Source organism: Apium graveolens, chromosome 2 (genome assembly GCF_009905375.1).
Source record: "Apium graveolens cultivar Ventura chromosome 2, ASM990537v1, whole genome shotgun sequence".
Lineage (NCBI taxonomy): Eukaryota > Viridiplantae > Streptophyta > Magnoliopsida > Apiales > Apiaceae > Apium > Apium graveolens.
Window position 1 is genome coordinate 281,875,850 of NC_133648.1, and position 20,220 is coordinate 281,896,069.

Here is a 20,220-nt window from a genome sequence, read left to right on the forward strand (position 1 = left end):
TAATTATAGTATTATTTAAAAATAAAACACTCTCGTAAAAAGATAATTTTTTACAAATCTATCTATACTATTATATAAACTATAATATTAAAGACGAAAAAATTTTGACAAAAAAAGACGAAAAAATGAAAGTTTGGTTGTTAGTCGTTCTGGTCATCATAATTATAGTAATATTTAAAAATAAAATACTCTAATAAATAGATAAATATTCACAATAGAATAATAATATGTTTAATGGTTTTTTATACTATTTATCGAAGACGAAAAAATGAAAGTTTGGTTGTAAACCAGTCTGGTCATCGTAATTATAATAATAGGGTCACGCTATAATGAGAACTTATTAAAATGAGAACCTTGAGAACCGGTGATTTATGTAGTTGAAAGTGATGATTTTTTAAAAAGTTAAAATTTTGAGTACGGTAAATTGGTGATTTTGTGTGAACCAAAAATTTTGAGTTTCATAAAATCACCAATTTTGACTACGAAATCACCGGTACTCACGGTTCTCATTTTAGCAAAAACCTATGATATTATTTAAAAATAAAACACTCTCATAAATAGATAAATATTCACAATAGAATTATAATATGTCTAATTGTTTTGGTTTAAACAAAATATAATATTCACCCGAGCCGAGATAAACAAGATTATATTATTTGTATAATCTTAGATAAAAAAACAAAAAAAAACTACATATAATTAGTTGGATTTACAGGCTCAGGGTAAAAGGTAGATAAAACGGGACTGGGGCTAAAAAATAATGTATATTATTGATCCATGCTAAAATCAAAATTAAATATAAATTAAGGATAATTCTTATCTTATTGATCCGGGTTAAAAAAAATTAAAGTCTACCTAATTCGTTGGTAGGTATTATATAGGCTTAGAAAAGTGTAATAACTAAGATCCGATCTTAAAAGCCTAAATATTAAAATTTGATAGTTGATTTGTGTGTGCGATGTTTAGGTTTATATAATTACGGGTTTTCTTTAATTTAATTATTATGCATACTGTTTTAATTAAAACGAAAATAAAGATGATTTCTTAGTCATCATAATAGCGTCACACTAAAATAAATCAATATATAATATTCATCTGGCCTACAAAAATTATACAACTGACTCATGATAAATTAAAATAAAAATAACAAAATATTTAGAGTAACTAAAATAAATAAAATGTAATTTAATACGGGTTAACATGAATTTTTAACCATTGATACATTAAATTTTACCACTAATCCGTGTTTAAATAAATTAAACTAACATAAATCTATATATAGTTAGCTGGATTTGGTAGGTTAACAAACTAAAGATAATTCATATACTTAGGTTTGAGCAAAAAATTATTTTTTAATTAAAACACCTATAAATATCAATAAAATTATACATTTTAATCGATACATTTTTTTTGCTAACCGATTATACATGCACACGCCAAAACTTGAACTCTTGACCTCCAGTGACAGAGACAAGAACTCGATCACCGCACCAATATTTTGTTGGCTTAAACCATCATTACATCATTTTTTAAATTGAAATATCAATAACTTATAAATTATATGTATATTTATAATTATTATCAAATCATATTATTAAATTTTAAATATATAAATTTCATAACTTAAAATTTTCACTTCAAATTTAATCCAAAAAACTATATAATATAAAATACAATCTGTGTATTGTACGAGTTTTAGGCTAGTAATTAATGTACGTGTAAGACCAAATTATAAATACACAATCAAGATAGGAAAATGATTACTTAATAAAAAATTCAATTTCTAGACAAACTCTTATTCAAAAAATATAAAAGGAACAAAAAGCGACTTCATCCATCAAATGCGCCTTTTAATTTTTTCACATATTTCAATTTGTTAAAAAGAGGTACTTGTAAAAAAATAGAAAAACTATTATTTATATTAATTTTAAGTATATCTTCCGCTTACATAAAGTATTCGCTTGAAAAATGTTAAAATAAATAATTTATGATTTAAAGTAAATAAGTGACTTATAAGTAATAAGTAGATGCATCATTATAAGTTATACTAGCCTAAAATCCGTGCGATATACGATTGTTTTATTATTTTATTAAATATATTTGTTAAAAGAGTAATTTGACTTTAATATCAATTAGAATGATTTAGACACTGTTCTAAAAATCCCCGATTTTTTAAAAAATCCCTGATTAATCCCGATTAATCCCGTACAAAGTATCCGGCCGATTTGATCTTTGAAATCCGATTTATTTTTACGATTTTTTTATTACAGTACATTTAATTATTTATTAAAATTAAAATACTATATTAATTTAAATGAATAATTATAGAAATTATGATATAATAAATATATATTTGTTAATAAATAACTAATATAATCATAATAATATATTAAATATAATTTAATATTACTCCGATTAATCCCCGATTTTCAATTAATTCTAAATCGGTAGCTCGACCGATTTTCCCCGATTCCCGATTTTTACAACACTGGATATAGAGTTCAATTTGATTTAGAAATTTAAATTGATAAGAAAAATTGACTTTATTACCAATTAAAATTAGAATTGAAACAATTAGAATTCGTTAGTCAAACTTTTACAGTTTTTTCAATTATAACATAGTAAATTATGATCCAATTTTTATATAATTAAATAAATTAGTTACTATTTGGTGATTAATCAATCATCGACTTTCAGCAGAGGTCTCGTGGGCTTGGTGCTTGTACTTGCTTAAAACAGGAGAAAGTCTTTAAATTATCATGTTTTAGAATTTATTTCACTACTAACCTATTTAAATTGTCTTTATATTTGATTAATAAAGTAATATATGTACATAAAAACATTTAAATAGGGGTAATTCGGTAAAATTAGCGTGTACCAAAAAATAGGTACCGTACCAAAATTTTCAATATTTCGTATTTTATATAATAGTAATAGATAATAGATAGATAAGTGTTTGGATAATATTACTTACAAGTCAGATTTTTTTTACTTATATAAATCAAAATAAATAATTTTTACCCAGTAATTATTACGTGAGCCCGTAGGGTTTACCCAGTGCGCATCCGAAGGGTAGCGGCTGCGGGTTACCTACGATAAAAAAAAAGTAAATAATTTTTAAATATAATTATCTTATTGCGTGAATTTTAGATTTGATTAATATTTAAAAATATATATATTTAAACTAAAGTTAATAAAAAAGTAAAAAATTAAAATAAGTTGAGAAAAAATACGTCGTTGATAACATTCAACTTATAAACTTATAACTTATGTGGACAAACCTTCATCGATAAATAGTTACAGGCGAGTAAACAAGTCACTTATATACTGTTCTCCAAACAGTCCCTAAAATGCGTGAAAACGAGAAAGAGAGAGATAGAATAACAGCTTGGTAAAAAAGCCAAAACTGTACAGTGACGTGAATACAATATATTATATACATGTGTTGGAGTCTTGGAGAAGCTTTTAACAAACAGAGACATACTCAAACATACTACTACTGTACATCATTGTACTGTAAGAAGTAGAAAGCATGTAATACAAAATGCAACAGCCCTTTAGTATATTTATAAACAGAAATAAACGAGGGGTTTCTTCTTCATAAAGAAAAGAGCATTATAAATACATATCTTAATAATCCCTGTCTGGTATATTATTTAGAGGAGCTTTAGCAATGGAGAGTTTGTCAAGATTTATATCAGCAAACAACTTGGAGGAGATTGATTTTGATGATGTTCGTTGGGGAGTACGCTGTTGTTTTGGTGCTGTTGTGTCGTTTCTTATCGGGACAACTTTGTCTGAGTAAGTTATCTCTATGTACATATCATCTTATATTTAACCAGTTTCGAATCTTCGAGATCCCGTAAATGTGATACTACTGCTATTCTAATACTAGTATTTTGGTATCTTTTTTAATATTTTAGGGATGCAAAGAAACTTATGAGTGTTATTCGCATTGATCAAATAAAGGATTTGTGTAAGTGTGGAATCAGCGCTTTTGAATTTTAGTTTGTTTGAGAGGTGAATTCAATCAAGATCATGTTTTGATAATTTGTTTTTTCTTTCAGCGCTTTTATTTGATACTGCATCCATAGTGTTGCCTCTGATCGTTAGTGTATCTGGAAAAGTCGGTTCGGATAGGCCTATGAAGTTGAAGTCTAGCAATTTGCAGCCTGTAATTCTTCGCGAGACGGTAAAATAGTGCACTTGTCTCTCTTTGCTTTCTCTAGTTTTAAGGCCTATGATTCTGTTTTAAACCCTACTATACCTGATCCAGACAAAGAATTGTATCTTAAAACGCGAAGTTCAAACTGAAGTTGACAGCAGCGGCAATAGCAAGGAAGTTGCCTCCTGGACAGAGGAACATTCAGATACTCACACTGTAGATAACGAGGTTCCGTGGTACCTGGTAAGACATGGTTTTAGTATGACATATTCCAACTCAAATTAAGTTAATCTTCTAAAGTAGTTGATTTTTGATACATGAATCTCTCGAGATAAAGACAAATGTATTTTTGATCTGTTTCAGGATGATGGAACTAGTCAGGTATTTGTGTCACAAGGCCAACATGCCTCAAATTTTTTAGAATTAGCAGGTACACATGTAGGAGGTTACAAATCGAAGATTCTGCCTGTAAGAGGAACACTGGATTCCAGTGAGAGAGAATTGGTCTGTTGTAGTCTCAGTATGCTATGATGTTTATTAAAATGCTGGATCAGGTACTATATGCCTATTTCAGGTTCTAAATTAAGATGGAATAATGCAGGACCTTGACCTTGTAGTCATGCAAAGCGTCACAAAGAAACCAGTTCTCGTAACTGGTACTCCATTAACAGTTATTGGCGAGGTACTACTTTTTTGTTTGTTCAATGCAAGCTGGAAGCGTGTACACTATTAATACATCGTACGTGCAACGCTATTATTCAGATGATTAAATTTTATTGATTTAGATACTTGGCTTGTTGTTCTAATTAAATCCTCATATAAACTAAATAACAAGTGGATGTTGAAAGAAAAATCTCTTTAGTTTTGTTACTTTCACATCTGGGCATATATCATCATAAATCAACACATGGTTTCTTGATGCACAAATGATATACTCCTTAAGCACGAGGCATTTGTCATTTGTACTTTTAAAAACTTGATACATATTTTTGTACGGTAGGTGTCTCTTGAAGTAGCTGAACCTGCTGTAAATGCTCTACTGCAAATGATATTCTAGTCAAAATTAATAATATCAAACTCCTGGACCTGATGACAAAATTTGAGTTCCTCTTGGAGAAATTGGCACTATTGGATTCCTGTTCATTCCATAGTCTACACTGTCAAGAATGACCTACTGCTTCATCACTTTGTGTATAGTCTATACTCTATCGACCAACAACTTCTGCTTTATAAGCTAGCATTTTAAAGCTCCATTCCAGAAGTAGTTTAGCAGTGGCTAGTGTAGGGATGAGTTTTAGCTTTCAGGAGAAGTTTCTATTTAAAGTAGTTGGTCAATGTGCGTCATGGGGGCAATGTGCTAAAGAGCTAGGTTGTACTGCGATGCTAAAAAATAATTCACTAAGTAGGCATTTATATAAATATTAGCTAAGAGATGACTGGAAATGTTATATATGTCTCTTGCTATATTCTCTTTGAATACTCTTACCACTTTTATTTAGTTCTTTGCTATCCTCTGTTCCTCTCCGAAATCTTTAAAATTCCTTATGTTTCATCACTTTGTGTATAGTCTGTGATGAAAACATGTAATAGAGTGATATGTGAATATTTAAGAGAGTTACATTTGATAGCTTCTAACCAGCTGTGACATGATAATAGTTTGCTGTGTTCTTGTGGTCTGATCTCATCCTTTCTTTAATGAAATGTTTCAGTTTTTCTTATACATCTCCTTTTCTCTTTTAGGCTGTTAAGGATGACTTGGGAAGGATCCGAATTGAAAAGCCAGAGAAAGGCCCATTTCATGTCTCTGGAAACAGTATCGATAAGCTCATTAATGACTGTGAAAGAGGGGCATGGTTGTCTTAAATTATGTGCTGAAATTATGTGTAAAGCAATCTTTTTCCTATATTGAATATAGATTTACTTAAATTTTTCTTGCAGGTTTTGTACATTTACCTCTCGTGTTGGCATCCTACGGTATTTTTCTGATTGGAAAGCAAACTTTTCATTATATCGCCCGAAGATATAGTAGGCAGGATCGGCAAAATAGGTAAGTTGCTATATGATTTCGATAGGAAACAAGCGAAATTCTGCGTAGCTATGCTAAGAATAACACAAATTAAATGAATTAAGATACTGAGGGGACAAACTAGTCATCAGTGCAATTGTGATTAGGAAAACCAAAAAGAAGACTTTAAAATTTTGAAGCTGTCATGGGAAATTAGTGATGAAGTTACTCTTAGATCTTCCCATAGTCGTGACCAGTGATAGCCGAGTAATTATATATATATATATATATAACCTTATCTATTTTAGGAATTACGAGCTATGTCAGAACAACCAAGTAAACATGTCAATATAATAGGTTACAGTTTCACTGTGCTAGGTGCCATTGATGTTCTACTGAGATCTACTATTTTATTAAGTAAATATATTTTTGTAATAAATAAATATATTTTCATATATCTTTTGTGCTTAGCTAATGTTATTACTTATATGGATGCAAGGTTCTTAATGCTGTAACTGACACGCCGGAGCTAGATGAGAAAGATGCCGCAACTGCCGCACCGGGGCCAGATGAGGACGGTAAATTAATAACTCCTGCCCTCCATAAGTAGTGTTATTTTTGTTAATTGCCATTAATGGCTTATTCATTGTTTCTCATTTCAGAATCAAAATCTGAAGCTGGCAATGGACTGAGTGTCACCGAAGTGACCCCAAATTTATGTGCTATATGCTTAGAGAAAGAGTACAATTCAGTACTTGTGCCGTAAGCACCAATAAACTTTTATTCAACTGTGCCACAAAATTTCAAGTTGCTCATTCTTTATCCTTAAATGGCTCCCATTTTTGCCATTCTTCTTATTCTATATACGCGTTACTTTGTGTATGATTATGTTTCTTTTGAAGTTTATTTTCCGCAAAAGAAAGAAATAGGTTAAAGAATTGGATATATAACCGCTGATCTGACATGTAATATGTGCTTGTATTACTGTTAGCTTATGCTCGATATACTAAGATAATAATTTGTTTAGACTGGACTATTTGTTTCATCTGTTAATACTTACTTATTTCCTTAGAAAACAGAGGGCATACTAAAACATACCGGAGTATATGGAGACATCATCTGACAGAATTAATTTATTCTTCTTCTTTTTTGGTTTGTTAGCTTATATCTAAATTTGTTATTAAGATATTGTATTGGTCTCCTGCAGATGTGGTCATATGTGCTGTTGTTTAGATTGTTCTTCACCTCTGGTAAGATGTCCACTTTGCTGTCGATGGATTGATCAGGTAGTCAAGGTTTTTCGAGGTTAGACATGTTTCTGGCTAGCAGAAAGGCGAGTTCTAGTGCTTTTTGTTAAGACTAAGAAAGTTCTCTTGATTTTCTCTCCTGGAGCTGGCTTGGTTTTCTTCGAAATCGGCATAAGTAATGCAGTAAATTGATTTTGTTTCATGATTTTCTCCCCTCATGAAAGTTTGCCTTGGGTATTGTTTCCAGAATTTACATATGTAGTATGCAAACTCCTTAAAATTTAATGGTATTATGACTGTGTGATCAATTTTTTTTGTATTAGAATTACAAGTCATTGACTGTAGCCGAAAAAATATTGTTGGTGACCAATTTTAGCTTATAGAAAAAAAAACCAGTGAAACTACAAACAATTATAATTCAGATATTAAATCAGTGTGTTGTTAAACCATGTTCATGTAACACTAAAGAGCAAGTACAAGTCCTTTGGTTTGGCAAGGAGGTGTTTGAGTACTTGGATGCAAATGCCTAATTTAATTCCACGTTTTTAATGTTTTAGATAAAATGAAAGATAACATGCAATGTAATTTAGTTAAGTCTGGTAAAGTTATTTGTTTTTGTGCACTTATTTTGTATTTATACCAGAAAATCGGTAAACTTGAACAGATCTAAACGAAATTTACTGATATAAATACCATTTTATAGCCACTCCAAAACCATATTCTACACCATCACCATAACTAATCAATCGCACACATACATACAATGTCACCGGCATCCGGTATTGTTCATGATCAAGCACCAATGCTCTTACCAAATGATGCCTCCTCATCTTCGTGTTCTAAAGACGCGGTGATCGCTTGGTTCCGTGGCGAGTTTGCAGCCGCGAATGCAATAATCGACGTGCTGTGTAATCATTTGAGTGGGATGCATGGCGGAGGAGATGTTTACGAGTCCACATTTGCAGCTATTCATAGGAGGAGGTTGAACTGGATCCCGATATTGGAGATGCAGAAGTACTATCCCATCAGTGACGTGGTGAGCGAGATAAGAAGCGTGACGGACAAGAAAGGGAATGTGGTCGAAAAATGTTCGAGGAGAGGGAGTGGGGGAGATGGAGATGGAGATATGGTGGTGGTTGAGAGTGGCGGAGGTCACGAAGATAGTAACATTGGTGGATTAGCAAAAACTGAAATTACTGATGGAGGTACGTTGTACGGTAATTTATTAGTGACGGAACCGGGAAGAGCCTACTCACGAGTTTATATGTTGACTGGTTTTGTTTTACCTATTTTGGAAAGTTAGTGAATAATTATCTAAGGAGTGGTTCATAATACCTACACACTATGCTGGTAAAATTGATTCTTTCATCAAGCTTGATCTTTAGCTTGCCTGCTTTTAGTTAAAAAGCGAAAGAGAAAAACTATTGCTAGAAATCACACACTGGAGTAAAATCTGCATAGGATTGCCCTGATGAAAGTAAACAGAGTGATTAATCAACTTAAGCAGCTTTGCGTAATAATATTATTTGTCCATGATCTTTCGTGCTTTGTGCTGTGTTCCAATTATGAGAAGGCTGAATCGCCTTAAGATCTTTGTACTGATTTCTTTCAAAATAATGTTATTACTTGAAGCACTGCTATGATCAAGAAGATTTTTTTCCACACATAAACATGTGTAAAATTTTGGAGATGGATCCTTAACTATCGTGATACATGTATACCTGATAAATATGTGAAGCTACTAACTCTCTAATTATCTTAAGAAAAATTAATGAACTTGAGCTCTCCCTCAACCAGAGCTCTGATTTCATGTTAAATAATCAATCAATTTAAAACCCTTAAGATGTTAGAGGAATGTCCAACTGGATATTCTATTCTATTCTAACACAACGTGCTTAATCTAATCCATCCACCTTATTTTAGATTCAGGATATCAAAATGTGCAACCCAAGTTTGAAAACCTTGAGTTGTACTCGATCAATGAAGATTGCGAGGCACATCATGCTCAAATCAAAGTCTGTAAAGGGTTCGTAGCCAAGGAGCTGGTAAAAGGGCATATGGTGAGTTCTTTCTCTCACAATTTAAATTGACAAGTCTTATGATAGACAACGTTTTTTGTTTATACCATATTGACTAGAGGTTTACTGATTTAAGGTTAATCTATATTGGCAGGTGAATGTTGTGAGAGGGCTCAAGTTGTATCAAGACCTATTCACTGATATTGAGATCTCTAAGCTAACCAACTATGTGAATGAGCTTCGGGTTTCTGGCCAGAATGGAGAACTTTCAGGTGGATCGTCACTGTTTTTTAGACTCACAGTTAGAATTCTAGTTTAGTTTGTTGGTTAAAACTTAAAAGATGCATTCAATGCAAAATAAAGAATTCAGTTTTTGGAATGCTGACTGAGTCTTATGTAAACGAATATAGGTGATACCTTTATAATGTACCACCAGCAGATGAAGGGCAAAAACAAGAGAGAGCTGATTCAGCTTGGAGCTCCAATTTTTGGACCTGTTAAAAAGGAAGCTACAAGTCAATGTCAAAAGAGTAAGTTGTATAAGTTGTGCCATCAATCATAACACCAAACTTAATCAATTCCGTTCTCAACGATTTAATATGTATCAAGCTTGTAGTGCATGAAAGTTACTTTTACTGGGAAACTATATACAGGCCAGATCGAGCCAATTCCAGAAACACTTTTAGGTGTCATTGATACTCTGGTTCGCTGGCATTTAGTCTCGGAGAGTAGGAAACCAAACAGCTGCATCATCAACTTCTTTGATGAGGTGCTACTTTTATTTGATTAAGCTAATAGAAAAATATTTATATGGACCAAGGAGTCCGGTGTTTCTTACATATTTCTGAGGTTACACTTTGTTCTTGCAGGGGGAGTATTCACAGCCCTTCCTAAAACCGCCTCATCTGGACCAGCCTATCTCCACTCTTCTTCTCTCTCAGTCAGAAATGGCTTTTGGACGTACTCTTGTGTGCGACAGTGATGGGAACTATAAAGGGCCACTTATGCTTTCACTGGAAAAAGGGTACATAGTATAGTCTTAAACTGTATCTCCCAATAAATAAAATGTATGTCTCCTTTATCTTCCTAGGGGCAAGAATCTAGGATTTATGATGTTTGCAGTTGATGCACGAAGCTGGTGGAATCTTAATTCCACATGACTTTTAAAACAATATTCTTATGCAAACAAAATATCCTTCATCTGCTTCATTTTCAAAAAGAACAAAGACCTTCCATGACTGTCTTTATGCTTAGGTTTTAGAAAGTGACTCTGGATTTATTTCGTCATAAAAAGTTTGGCCAATAGAGCAGGGGCGGATCCAGTAAGGGGGCACGGGGGGCATCTATCCCTTAAAACAAAACCTGACTTGTAGCTTAAATTTTTGTGTGTGCAGTACTCACCATTAAATTTTTTTTAATGAATGTGCCCCCACAAAAATGTAAAAATAAGAGGGTGTCCCCAGAACATACTCGGTGAATTCTCAGGCCTGCCCTGCATTAGAGATCGTGTAGCCATGTGTGTGAATCTTGAATGCCTCAGTGTGTGAGGTATTATTTGGAGGATATTCTATACTATTTAGACCTAATTTAATATCCACTAAAAGCTTACAGCTCCCAACAAGTCATTCATTAGTTCTGGCTAGCATAATCATTAAACTGTAACAGTAATTTAACTGACTGCGCGGATTATAACATAGTTCCTGTGACCCTGCAGGTCCCTCTTAGTGATGAGAGGAAACAGTGCTGATATGGCGAGGCATGTTATGTGTCCATCTGTAAGCAAAAGGATCAGCATCACTTTTTTTAAAGTCCAGACTGGCGAAAATGTGAAAAACTTATCACCTTTGAATAGATCCCTGACCCTGTGGCAACCGGACATCCCAAATGGTTATTCAGTGCCAAATGGAATTTATAATGGCTATGAGGCAATGGATGTTGTTTCCAACTGTAGTGTCCTTCGAAACCCATTGGTTATGTTTGCTCCTATGCATCCAATGGTCCTAAGCCCTAAAAGGATCCCAGGTGGTGGTACCGGGGTTTTCTTTCCCTGGACTATTGGATCAAAAAATCCGGCAAAGCATCTACCACCACGTACTCAAAGGGGACAATTTTTTGAGCTTTCCTCTCCGGTTGAAACAAATAACACAGGAGACACATCTGATGCAAAGATTTAGATGAACGCTGAAGAAAGACCGGTGTGAGCTATAATCTTTAGCAGCATGAGATCATTCTACAAAATACTTAGATGTGTGATGTATCACTAGTGTTGTCTAGTTATTCTCTAAAGAGCTTCACTTGTAAGTGTACAACGTATTTGGTGTTCTGAGAGACCATTATATCTCATTCCTTCTTACTAATGGAACAAGTGCTAAGCCAACCGCCAGAGGACTGCTGGTTGCTATAGGTTTTCTGAGATGCCCTGCGAGAGATTGTGAGTTTTAAGCTAATGGTGTGGATTAGATCTTAGGATAAAGAGAGGCAGGAATTCATGTATAAAATTATCAGTTAACTCTTAAAAAATATATTATATCTAGCTTATGTTCGGAATGCCTTCTGATTTCTGATGTATGCTTTCCTGGTTATCTATCATTCTAAACTTTCATGTCAAATGTTATGGTGAGGATTAAACTGATATATAATGTTAAGTGACGGTGACCAAGTTGTCACTCTACATAAGTGGCAGTCACGTTAGTCAATTATTTCAGTTCTGTAATTAGGGTAAAATATTTTAGTAGGTCTAGCTGAGCCACAGTTGGTGCTTGGATCATGCACAGTAATTAAATGAGCTGGTTGATGGTTCTAGCTAGTGTAGAAAAGTTTTCTCAATTAGCAAAAAGTAAAAGAGAGCATCATGGTCATGACTTAAGAGTAAAGAAACTACTTGAAATAGAAGCAGCAACAAAACAAGAAACACACACATTTCAGTAAAAGAATAGAAAAATTTGCAAAAGCAATGTATACATGACTACATGTATTCTTGCTATCTACAGGGTATCATCTTATAAAAGGGTTCATCATCTCTCCATTATTCTACATCAAATTCCTATTTTGAAACACATGTTCATGAATTGTAGTTGTTATTAAATTAAATTCTTGTTGTGATGTACCGACGGTCGGCCATAGAATGAACATTAATTAGTGCAGGAGTATCGTTAAAAATTTGTTAGTAGCTATCCCCCCACATAATTGGAGAATCCATTTTTTTCTACATATTTATCATATAAGTTGTATATATTCCTTACATTTCGTAAACGTAAACGCAAATAATGCAGAATAAATAACGCTATTAACTTGGTTTAAATCAGCATAAGGTGTATTACATGAAATTATATTACACAAGTGACTGGTCTTTCTGTGATGGGAAGATTTTATAAATAAGGTCCCTTTGAAGAAGCTTCATTACAGAAGTTGTCTGCAACGATCATGGTGTCATTGCATAGTCCTGTGTGACTGTGTCAAATGAAGAAGGTTGTTTGTTCCTGGTTCCACTACTCTATACATATTCGAATCCTTAAACTCTTATAAAGAATTTATAGTACTGATTACTGAAGTAAAGGCCCCTAGATTATATAATTACATTTTTTTCCCACAAAGTAAGAAATAGTGTATGTTATAGCCAAAATTTGGTATTGGATCATCTCGGGTCAAATACGGGTCAATTGGAATTAAATTGGGGCAAGAAGATGAATAATTAGGTTTTGGTCTACATTGTATGAAGCGAAGACGCGCCCTGTATATGTAGGATGCGTCCATGATTGTGTAGGCTGTATTTTGGGTTGTCATGTAAAGAGATGAGGAGGAAGATATTGGAAGGAGGAGGACGCGCCCTGATAAGTAAAAATAATGGGATGAGCTGTACAGGTAATAAGGTTTCCATGTAAGGAGAATATGTGTATTTTACAAGGGGAGGACGTGTCCTGCCTCTTGGAGATGCACACTTTGGGATGGTTGAGCTTGTTCTCATTCAAGACGAAGTAAATAGAGATACTTGGAAGATATAGCAATATGTGGAGTTCGTAGCGTCAGGACGCGCCCAATCGTTCAGGACGCGTCCTATGTGTGAAGAATGCATGATCAAGAGTAAGTTTAAAGCAAGACAAGTGTGGGAGGAGCAATGGAGGATTATTTTCACTAACTTATTTGTTGCACGTACTCTTTGAAGAATTCTCTCCTTGAGACGGTCAAGGAGGGGAATGTCCGTGAAAAGCTTGAAGGCCTCCAGGGGTATGCCTGATGATTGAAGGCCTCCTCCTGTATTCAACGGGTGTCCTCGTTGGGGATGCGGGGTTAACTTTGGTGTGTGCTTTGGGAACTCTGTTCTTGTATTCAACGGGTGTCCTCGTTGGAGAACTTTGGAGTCATCCTGCACTTTGCACCCAAGAGCTTGGGATCACCTGTCCTGCTATCTGGTGGGTTATCCTCATTCGGGGGACAGGGACGCGTCTGGCATTTGGGGTGAACCGTGGCTATACCTGCGTTCGTAATTCAAGGGAGATAGCTGTAGCGGAATGTTATCCTTGCGCAGGGAGATGCATTATCCGTGAAGTCCTGCGATTACAAACGAGCCTTGGGCCTTCGCGGTTGGGCCTCATAGTTGGACATTCCTAAAGCTAGCGGAAGATGGATTCTGGACCGGGCCTGGGAATAAGAAGTCTAAACCCATTAGATTTCTTGTTTCCCAAGAACTACGTGGGCTTGATTCCCTATAAATAGGGATACGTAGGCAAATTGTGAGGGGTCGGAAGCGAGAGCCATAAGGAGCCACCACCAACCCTAAGCAATCTCAGCCCCCAATTTATCACAACCACCACACTCCGCTCACTTTTCAGGCGAAGAACCACCATCGTAGATCTTGATTCCGGCGACGAACCTCAAACTATGTTGATACCAAATTCCTCCGTCAACAAATTGGCGCTAGAAGGAGGGGCTGCTCATCAAGATCATAATCTCAGGAGGAAGAGATGTCTCGTCACGATGAAGGTTCTTTGACGCAAGAATTGAAGGATAGCCACGGATGAGTTGCGTACAACGGCCACGAAGGAGATCCGTAAAATAAATATTTTTGGCCAGGGGGGTCGAAGGAGATTTGAATGTAGTATCCACGGCCACGAGGGAGATCCATGGATGATGATTTCCAGCCATGAGGGTTGAAGTTTACAACCATGGCCACAGAGGAGCAAAGTTGGATGAAAAATTCGGATTTGGTGGGTTAAGCGATTTGCTTACACTGTTTGGGTCGTATCTCGAGTTCCGTAAGTCAGATTTGAACGATCTTACAGCCTACGCGAAGCTTATTGAATTCTCTTTAATTCAGAGATGATATGGATAGGGCAATCCAAGTTGAGCAGCCCGGAAATAGAGGAAAACAGCAGCTACGAATTTTTACCAAAAAATCCTATTTGGCTTAGAAGATTGCAAGAAACCCATTCCATTAAGAAGATTGGGAGAAACCTATTTGGTATAGAAGATTGAAGAATCCTATTCTAATTAGAAGATTAAAGAATTCTATTCGATCTAGAAGATGGGAGAATCATGTTCTAATTAGAAGATTGGAGAATCCTATTCCATTTAGAAGATTGGAGAATCCTATTCCAACGAGAAGACTGAACAATTCTATTTGATTTAGAAGATTTGAGAACACTATTCAGTTCAGAAGACTTAATCAGGCGCAAATCTGAGGACGATCGGGAGGAGAACACTCCAAGAAGAAGGCATTACTATCATGAGCTAGTCATCGCCTTTAACAAGATCCCTCAAGGTAACACTCAACTAGTTTCGTTGTATTTTCCGTTACTTGTTTTTGGGACTTGTGCAGGAAGAGGATTGGGAAAGAGATTTGGCATGGAGAAAATCCCCACAAACTCTTAGGACGCGCCTTGATTAAAAAATTTGGGGCTCAGATGACTTTCAGCAAATTCCAGGAAAATTCACCGACTGGACACGTCCGTCCCTCTAGGACGCGTCCTCCAGGTAACATTCCAAGTTCCATATTAATTATGTTTATTGTAGGTAGGAAATCTTATCAGGAAAAAATTTCATGAGTTACCAAGTGCTGCGTCACAATATATTAAGGCGCGCCCTCTGCATGTGAAACATTCAGTGGAGAATTGCCCTCCCAGGGCGCGCCCTCAGAAGAAAAAGTCTATGGAAGTTTTCAATGAAGATGTCATGATAATCAGATGAGTTATAGTCACTACTTGAAGAATGGCTCGACTGGAACTAATTCCTCATCTTTCAAGACGCGCCCTTTCCTTAAGGCGCGCCCTAAAAAAAAATATTGATGGTGAGGTGAACTTTATTGACCACAAGGAGAATCTTAATATTGGAACTTCAAGAGAAAAGAATCTATCAGAGTAGAGGTACCATGAATCCTAGGACGCGCCCCTTGATTGTCAAGGTGAGGCCCCAGGACATGAATGAGCTCCTCCATCTAAGGATATAATATTATATCCTCAACAGTTATAAGTAAACTCTCCAAGCCTATCTCTCTCAAGGCGCGCCTTCATTGAAATACCCATGTGATCTTCCTCGACATTACATACATGATTTATAAAGAAGCGAATGAAGTACAATGATCTTCCTAGTATGTCGAGAGTTTAGTTTCAGCGAACGCGCCCTCATATCCTCAATAATCTGAGTGAGTTTGCAGGACGCGCCCTGAGCATATCTGGCTCATATGTTAAGGCTTCTTCTTTCGATATGACTACCAAGGTCATCTGGTTGTCTTTAGAAAAAAGGGAATGTGGGAGTTGCATTAGTTCAGATGAGGAAGATGAGGCTACAAAGTACTTTTGACAAGGTGCACGCTCGGGGGGTAGGTTACCTCTCATTAGTTCTGTGGTGTTACATATTGCCACATGAGTAAGGTACATGGCTTTTCCTAAAAATAAGAGAGATGCTTAAGGTCGGAAAATTACTCATGTTTAAGGAAACGCTCAACTTCAAGAAAATGTCTCTGAGAGTGAGATGCCCTTTATCAGATGCCACTTCGTGAGATGCCTCGTTGGGAGATATTTCAACAAGAGATAGTTTCTGCATCGCTTGAGCTTTGTTGAAGATAAAAGCCTTCTAAAAATATTGATCTTTGATTTAGTTTTGTTACATGAAGATTTTGTAGAAGACCCTTGTCGAGGTAGATGCTCCTCTTACAGAGGACGCGCCCTCCGAGGATGTTAGCTTGTCGAGGTAGACGCGCCTCTTACAGAGGTAGCTCCCTTAAAGAATGATTTCCCTTATCGAGGTAGACGCGCCTCTTACAGAGGTAGCTCCCTTAAAGAATGATTTCCCTTGTCGAGGTGGATGCGTCTCCGACAGAGGACGCGCCCTCCAAGGATGATTTCCCTTGTCGAGGTGGATGCGTCTCTGACAGAGGACGCGCCCTCCAAGGATGAAGACCTTGTCGAGATAAGCCGCTCCTCTAAGAGAGGACGCGCCCTCCAAGGATGTTAGCTTGTCGAAGTAGACGCTCCTCTTAGAGAAGACGCGCCTTCTAAGGGTGATTCCCCTTGTGGAGGTGGACGCTCCTCTCATAGAGGACACGCCCTCCAAGAATGATACCCTTGTCGACGTGGACGCTCCTCTCATCGAGCAAGACGCTCCTCGTAAAGAGGACGCGCCCTCTAATGATGTTAATTATTTGAGGAAGACGTCGTCTCCTTAAAGGGCGCGCCCTCTAAAAATAGATGATTGAAGAAGATTGTAAAAGTTTTGACTTTGATTTGAATAAATGAATCACGCTATTTGTGGAAAAGATGAGATCAACGGTTTGGAGTCATGATTTGGAAAGAAGCAGGAAATCAAATATAGAATGGTATTGTGTCATCGGTGGAAGGATCACTATCACCAACAAGGCATGTCCTCCTTGCGTCAAAGATTATTTATTACTTGAAGATCAGAGAGCTAGTGTTTTATTCTGGTCGCGCTTTCCTTAGAGTGCGCCCTCATATGATGACCCTTTCAGTTTAAGGCGCGCTCATAGGAGACCAATATTGGGATGAAAAAGTTAGAGAACCCTCAAACCTTTGTTAATGGATTGTGCTTTTCCAAGGTATGTGAGGTGCACACTTTTGTACAAATTCTCTTGTTTCTTTCGCCGAGTTAGCTCATGTAAGCTTAGAGATATGGTACATAAGTGGTAAACCTCTCTAGACAAACCAAGGTTAAAGTTATCAAGAAGAGAAGGGGTATTCATAGGTGAAGGAGGGAAGAAATGTGAATGACAATTGTGAACGCGACAAAGAGTGAGAGCGCGCCATCATGGTCAATAAAGAGGATAAGATTCCGAAGACGCGGCCTTAATTGAGAATGCGCCCTCATAGAGGAAGATGCAGAAGACGCATACTCATACGAGTGGAGGATGACAAATTTTTTTTGCTTGGATGTAGATATTAGAATTCCAATTTTGTTTCCAACTTCATATGGAATTCGGGGGGTAGTTGTTATAGCCAAAATTTGGTATTGGATCATCTCGGGTCAAATACGGGTCAATTGGAATTAAATTGGGGCAAGAAGATGAATAATTAGGTTTTGGTCTACATTGTATGAAGCGAAGACGCGCCCTGTATATGTAGGATGCGTCCATGATTGTGTAGGCTGTATTTTGGGTTGTCATGTAAAGAGATGAGGAGGAAGATATTGGAAGGAGGAGGACGCGCCCTGATAAGTAAAAATAATGGGATGAGCTGTACAGGTAATAAGGTTTCCATGTAAGGAGAATATGTGTATTTTACAAGGGGAGGACGTGTCCTGCCTCTTGGAGATGCACACTTTGGGATGGTTGAGCTTGTTCTCATTCAAGACGAAGTAAATAGAGATACTTGGAAGATATAGCAATATGTGGAGTTCGTAGCGTCAGGACGCGCCCAATCGTTCAGGACGCGTCCTATGTGTGAAGAATGCATGATCAAGAGTAAGTTTAAAGCAAGACAAGTGTGGGAGGAGCAATGGAGGATTATTTTCACTAACTTATTTGTTGCACGTACTCTTTGAAGAATTCTCTCCTTGAGACGGTCAAGGAGGGGAATGTCCGTGAAAAGCTTGAAGGCCTCCAGGGGTATGCCTCCAGGGGTATGCCTGATGATTGAAGGCCTCCTCCTGTATTCAACGGGTGTCCTCGTTGGGGATGCGGGGTTAACTTTGGTGTGTGCTTTGGGAACTCTGTTCTTGTATTCAACGGGTGTCCTCGTTGGAGAACTTTGGAGTCATCCTGCACTTTGCACCCAAGAGCTTGGGATCACCTGTCCTGCTATCTGGTGGGTTATCCTCATTCGGGGGACAGGGACGCGTCTGGCATTTGGGGTGAACCGTGGCTATACCTGCGTTCGTAATTCAAGGGAGATAGCTGTAGCGGAATGTTATCCTTGCGCAGGGAGATGCATTATCCGTGAAGTCCTGCGATTACAAACGAGCCTTGGGCCTTCGCGGTTGGGCCTCATAGTTGGACATTCCTAAAGCTAGCGGAAGATGGATTCTGGACCGGGCCTGGGAATAAGAAGTCTAAACCCATTAGATTTCTTGTTTCCCAAGAACTACGTGGGCTTGATTCCCTATAAATAGGGATACGTAGGCAAATTGTGAGGGGTCGGAAGCGAGAGCCATAAGGAGCCACCACCAACCCTAAGCAATCTCAGCCCCCAATTTATCACAACCACCACACTCCGCTCACTTTTCAGGCGAAGAACCACCATCGTAGATCTTGATTCCGGCGACGAACCTCAAACTATGTTGATACCAAATTCCTCCGTCAACAGTGTAGTTCTGAAATTTTATGTATGAAAACTTGTCACAGATTATTGGAAGCTTTATCTTTTGACTGGCAAAAGCAGATTATGCATTCAGAAAGAAAGGATGCTTCATCCAAATTGTGTCTACTCATTCTTAGGCCTGTATATTTTAGTTACCCTCTCCTTCAAGAATGGAATAGAATCATACATTCCAGAAGTCACTTTTAGTTACTCATAAATTCATCAATCTTCCCTGCACTTAAAATCCACCCCTCTGCAATCTTCTGTAATCCATCTGTTTTTCCTCCTTTTTTTTTAAAAAAAAAAATGCAAAGGAAAAATGAGATTAATATGAAGAATCAACAGCAGATTGGCATTTGCCATAGGCTATACAATTTTATCTTAAACATCCTTTTTTCTCCTGCCCTTAAAACTATTACCATCAGTCAACCTCTAGATTCTGACAATGATCGTCAAATGCTTCTTCGAGATCAGTCAAGAAGTCTCCAAGAATCAAGCTTAGTCAGTTCTCCAGAAATTATAGTTGAGTTCCGACACAATATTGATCCGGATAATCGGATACATATTGATGGAACTGCAAGAGTTGACATCATGAGGCCACTGGAAGTCGAAGAAACAAAGCACAGAAAAGACTTCGAGGTCAGTGCTGCAAATATTGCCAAAGGGAAAGGCCCTAAGATGACAGTAACCATCAAAGAAAATACAGAGGAGTATCGGAAAGATAGCAGAGACAAGCAGAAAGAGCAGAAAGATGAGAACATACTTCCAGTACCAAGAGATGAGACTTATAAGCCTCAGGTGATGAAAAAACACAAAATTCCGAGGCTTTTGAGTGTGGAAACAAACATAAATGAGAAATCGGATGCGTTTATTCGTAGTAAGAAAGCAGCAATGAGAAGGACTTACAGCCATGATGTTAAAGATTAATAGGTTATTCAATATAGAGAGTGAGGAAAATGTCAGCCAGCCTTACAGCCTGCACTTTGCAGCTACATACTTTGGCTGATAGCAACCGCAAAGAAAGACTGTTGTTCCATTATGT

The 20,220-nt window shown here is 36.8% G+C and overlaps 2 protein-coding genes across 2 annotated transcripts; both read left to right on the forward strand.

Moving 5' to 3' along the window:
• The first annotated feature begins 3,638 nt into the window (after positions 1-3,638).
• Positions 3,639-7,773, forward strand: LOC141708554 (E3 ubiquitin-protein ligase SP1-like). Its single transcript, XM_074512234.1, has 11 exons — positions 3,639-3,801; positions 3,924-3,976; positions 4,068-4,192; positions 4,277-4,408; positions 4,529-4,669; positions 4,767-4,847; positions 5,906-6,018; positions 6,104-6,212; positions 6,670-6,748; positions 6,833-6,932; positions 7,378-7,773. Exons 1-8 carry the CDS (start codon positions 3,674-3,676, stop codon positions 6,189-6,191), a joined length of 861 nt encoding a protein of 286 aa, XP_074368335.1. The 5' UTR covers positions 3,639-3,673; the 3' UTR covers positions 6,192-6,212; positions 6,670-6,748; positions 6,833-6,932; positions 7,378-7,773.
• A 235-nt stretch (positions 7,774-8,008) lies between these two features.
• On the forward strand, positions 8,009-11,982 carry LOC141708551 (RNA demethylase ALKBH10B-like). Its single transcript, XM_074512226.1, has 7 exons — positions 8,009-8,622; positions 9,341-9,477; positions 9,590-9,707; positions 9,846-9,965; positions 10,089-10,204; positions 10,305-10,459; positions 11,150-11,982. Exons 1-7 carry the CDS (start codon positions 8,181-8,183, stop codon positions 11,607-11,609), a joined length of 1,548 nt encoding a protein of 515 aa, XP_074368327.1. The 5' UTR covers positions 8,009-8,180; the 3' UTR covers positions 11,610-11,982.
• The last annotated feature ends 8,238 nt before the right edge of the window (positions 11,983-20,220 follow it).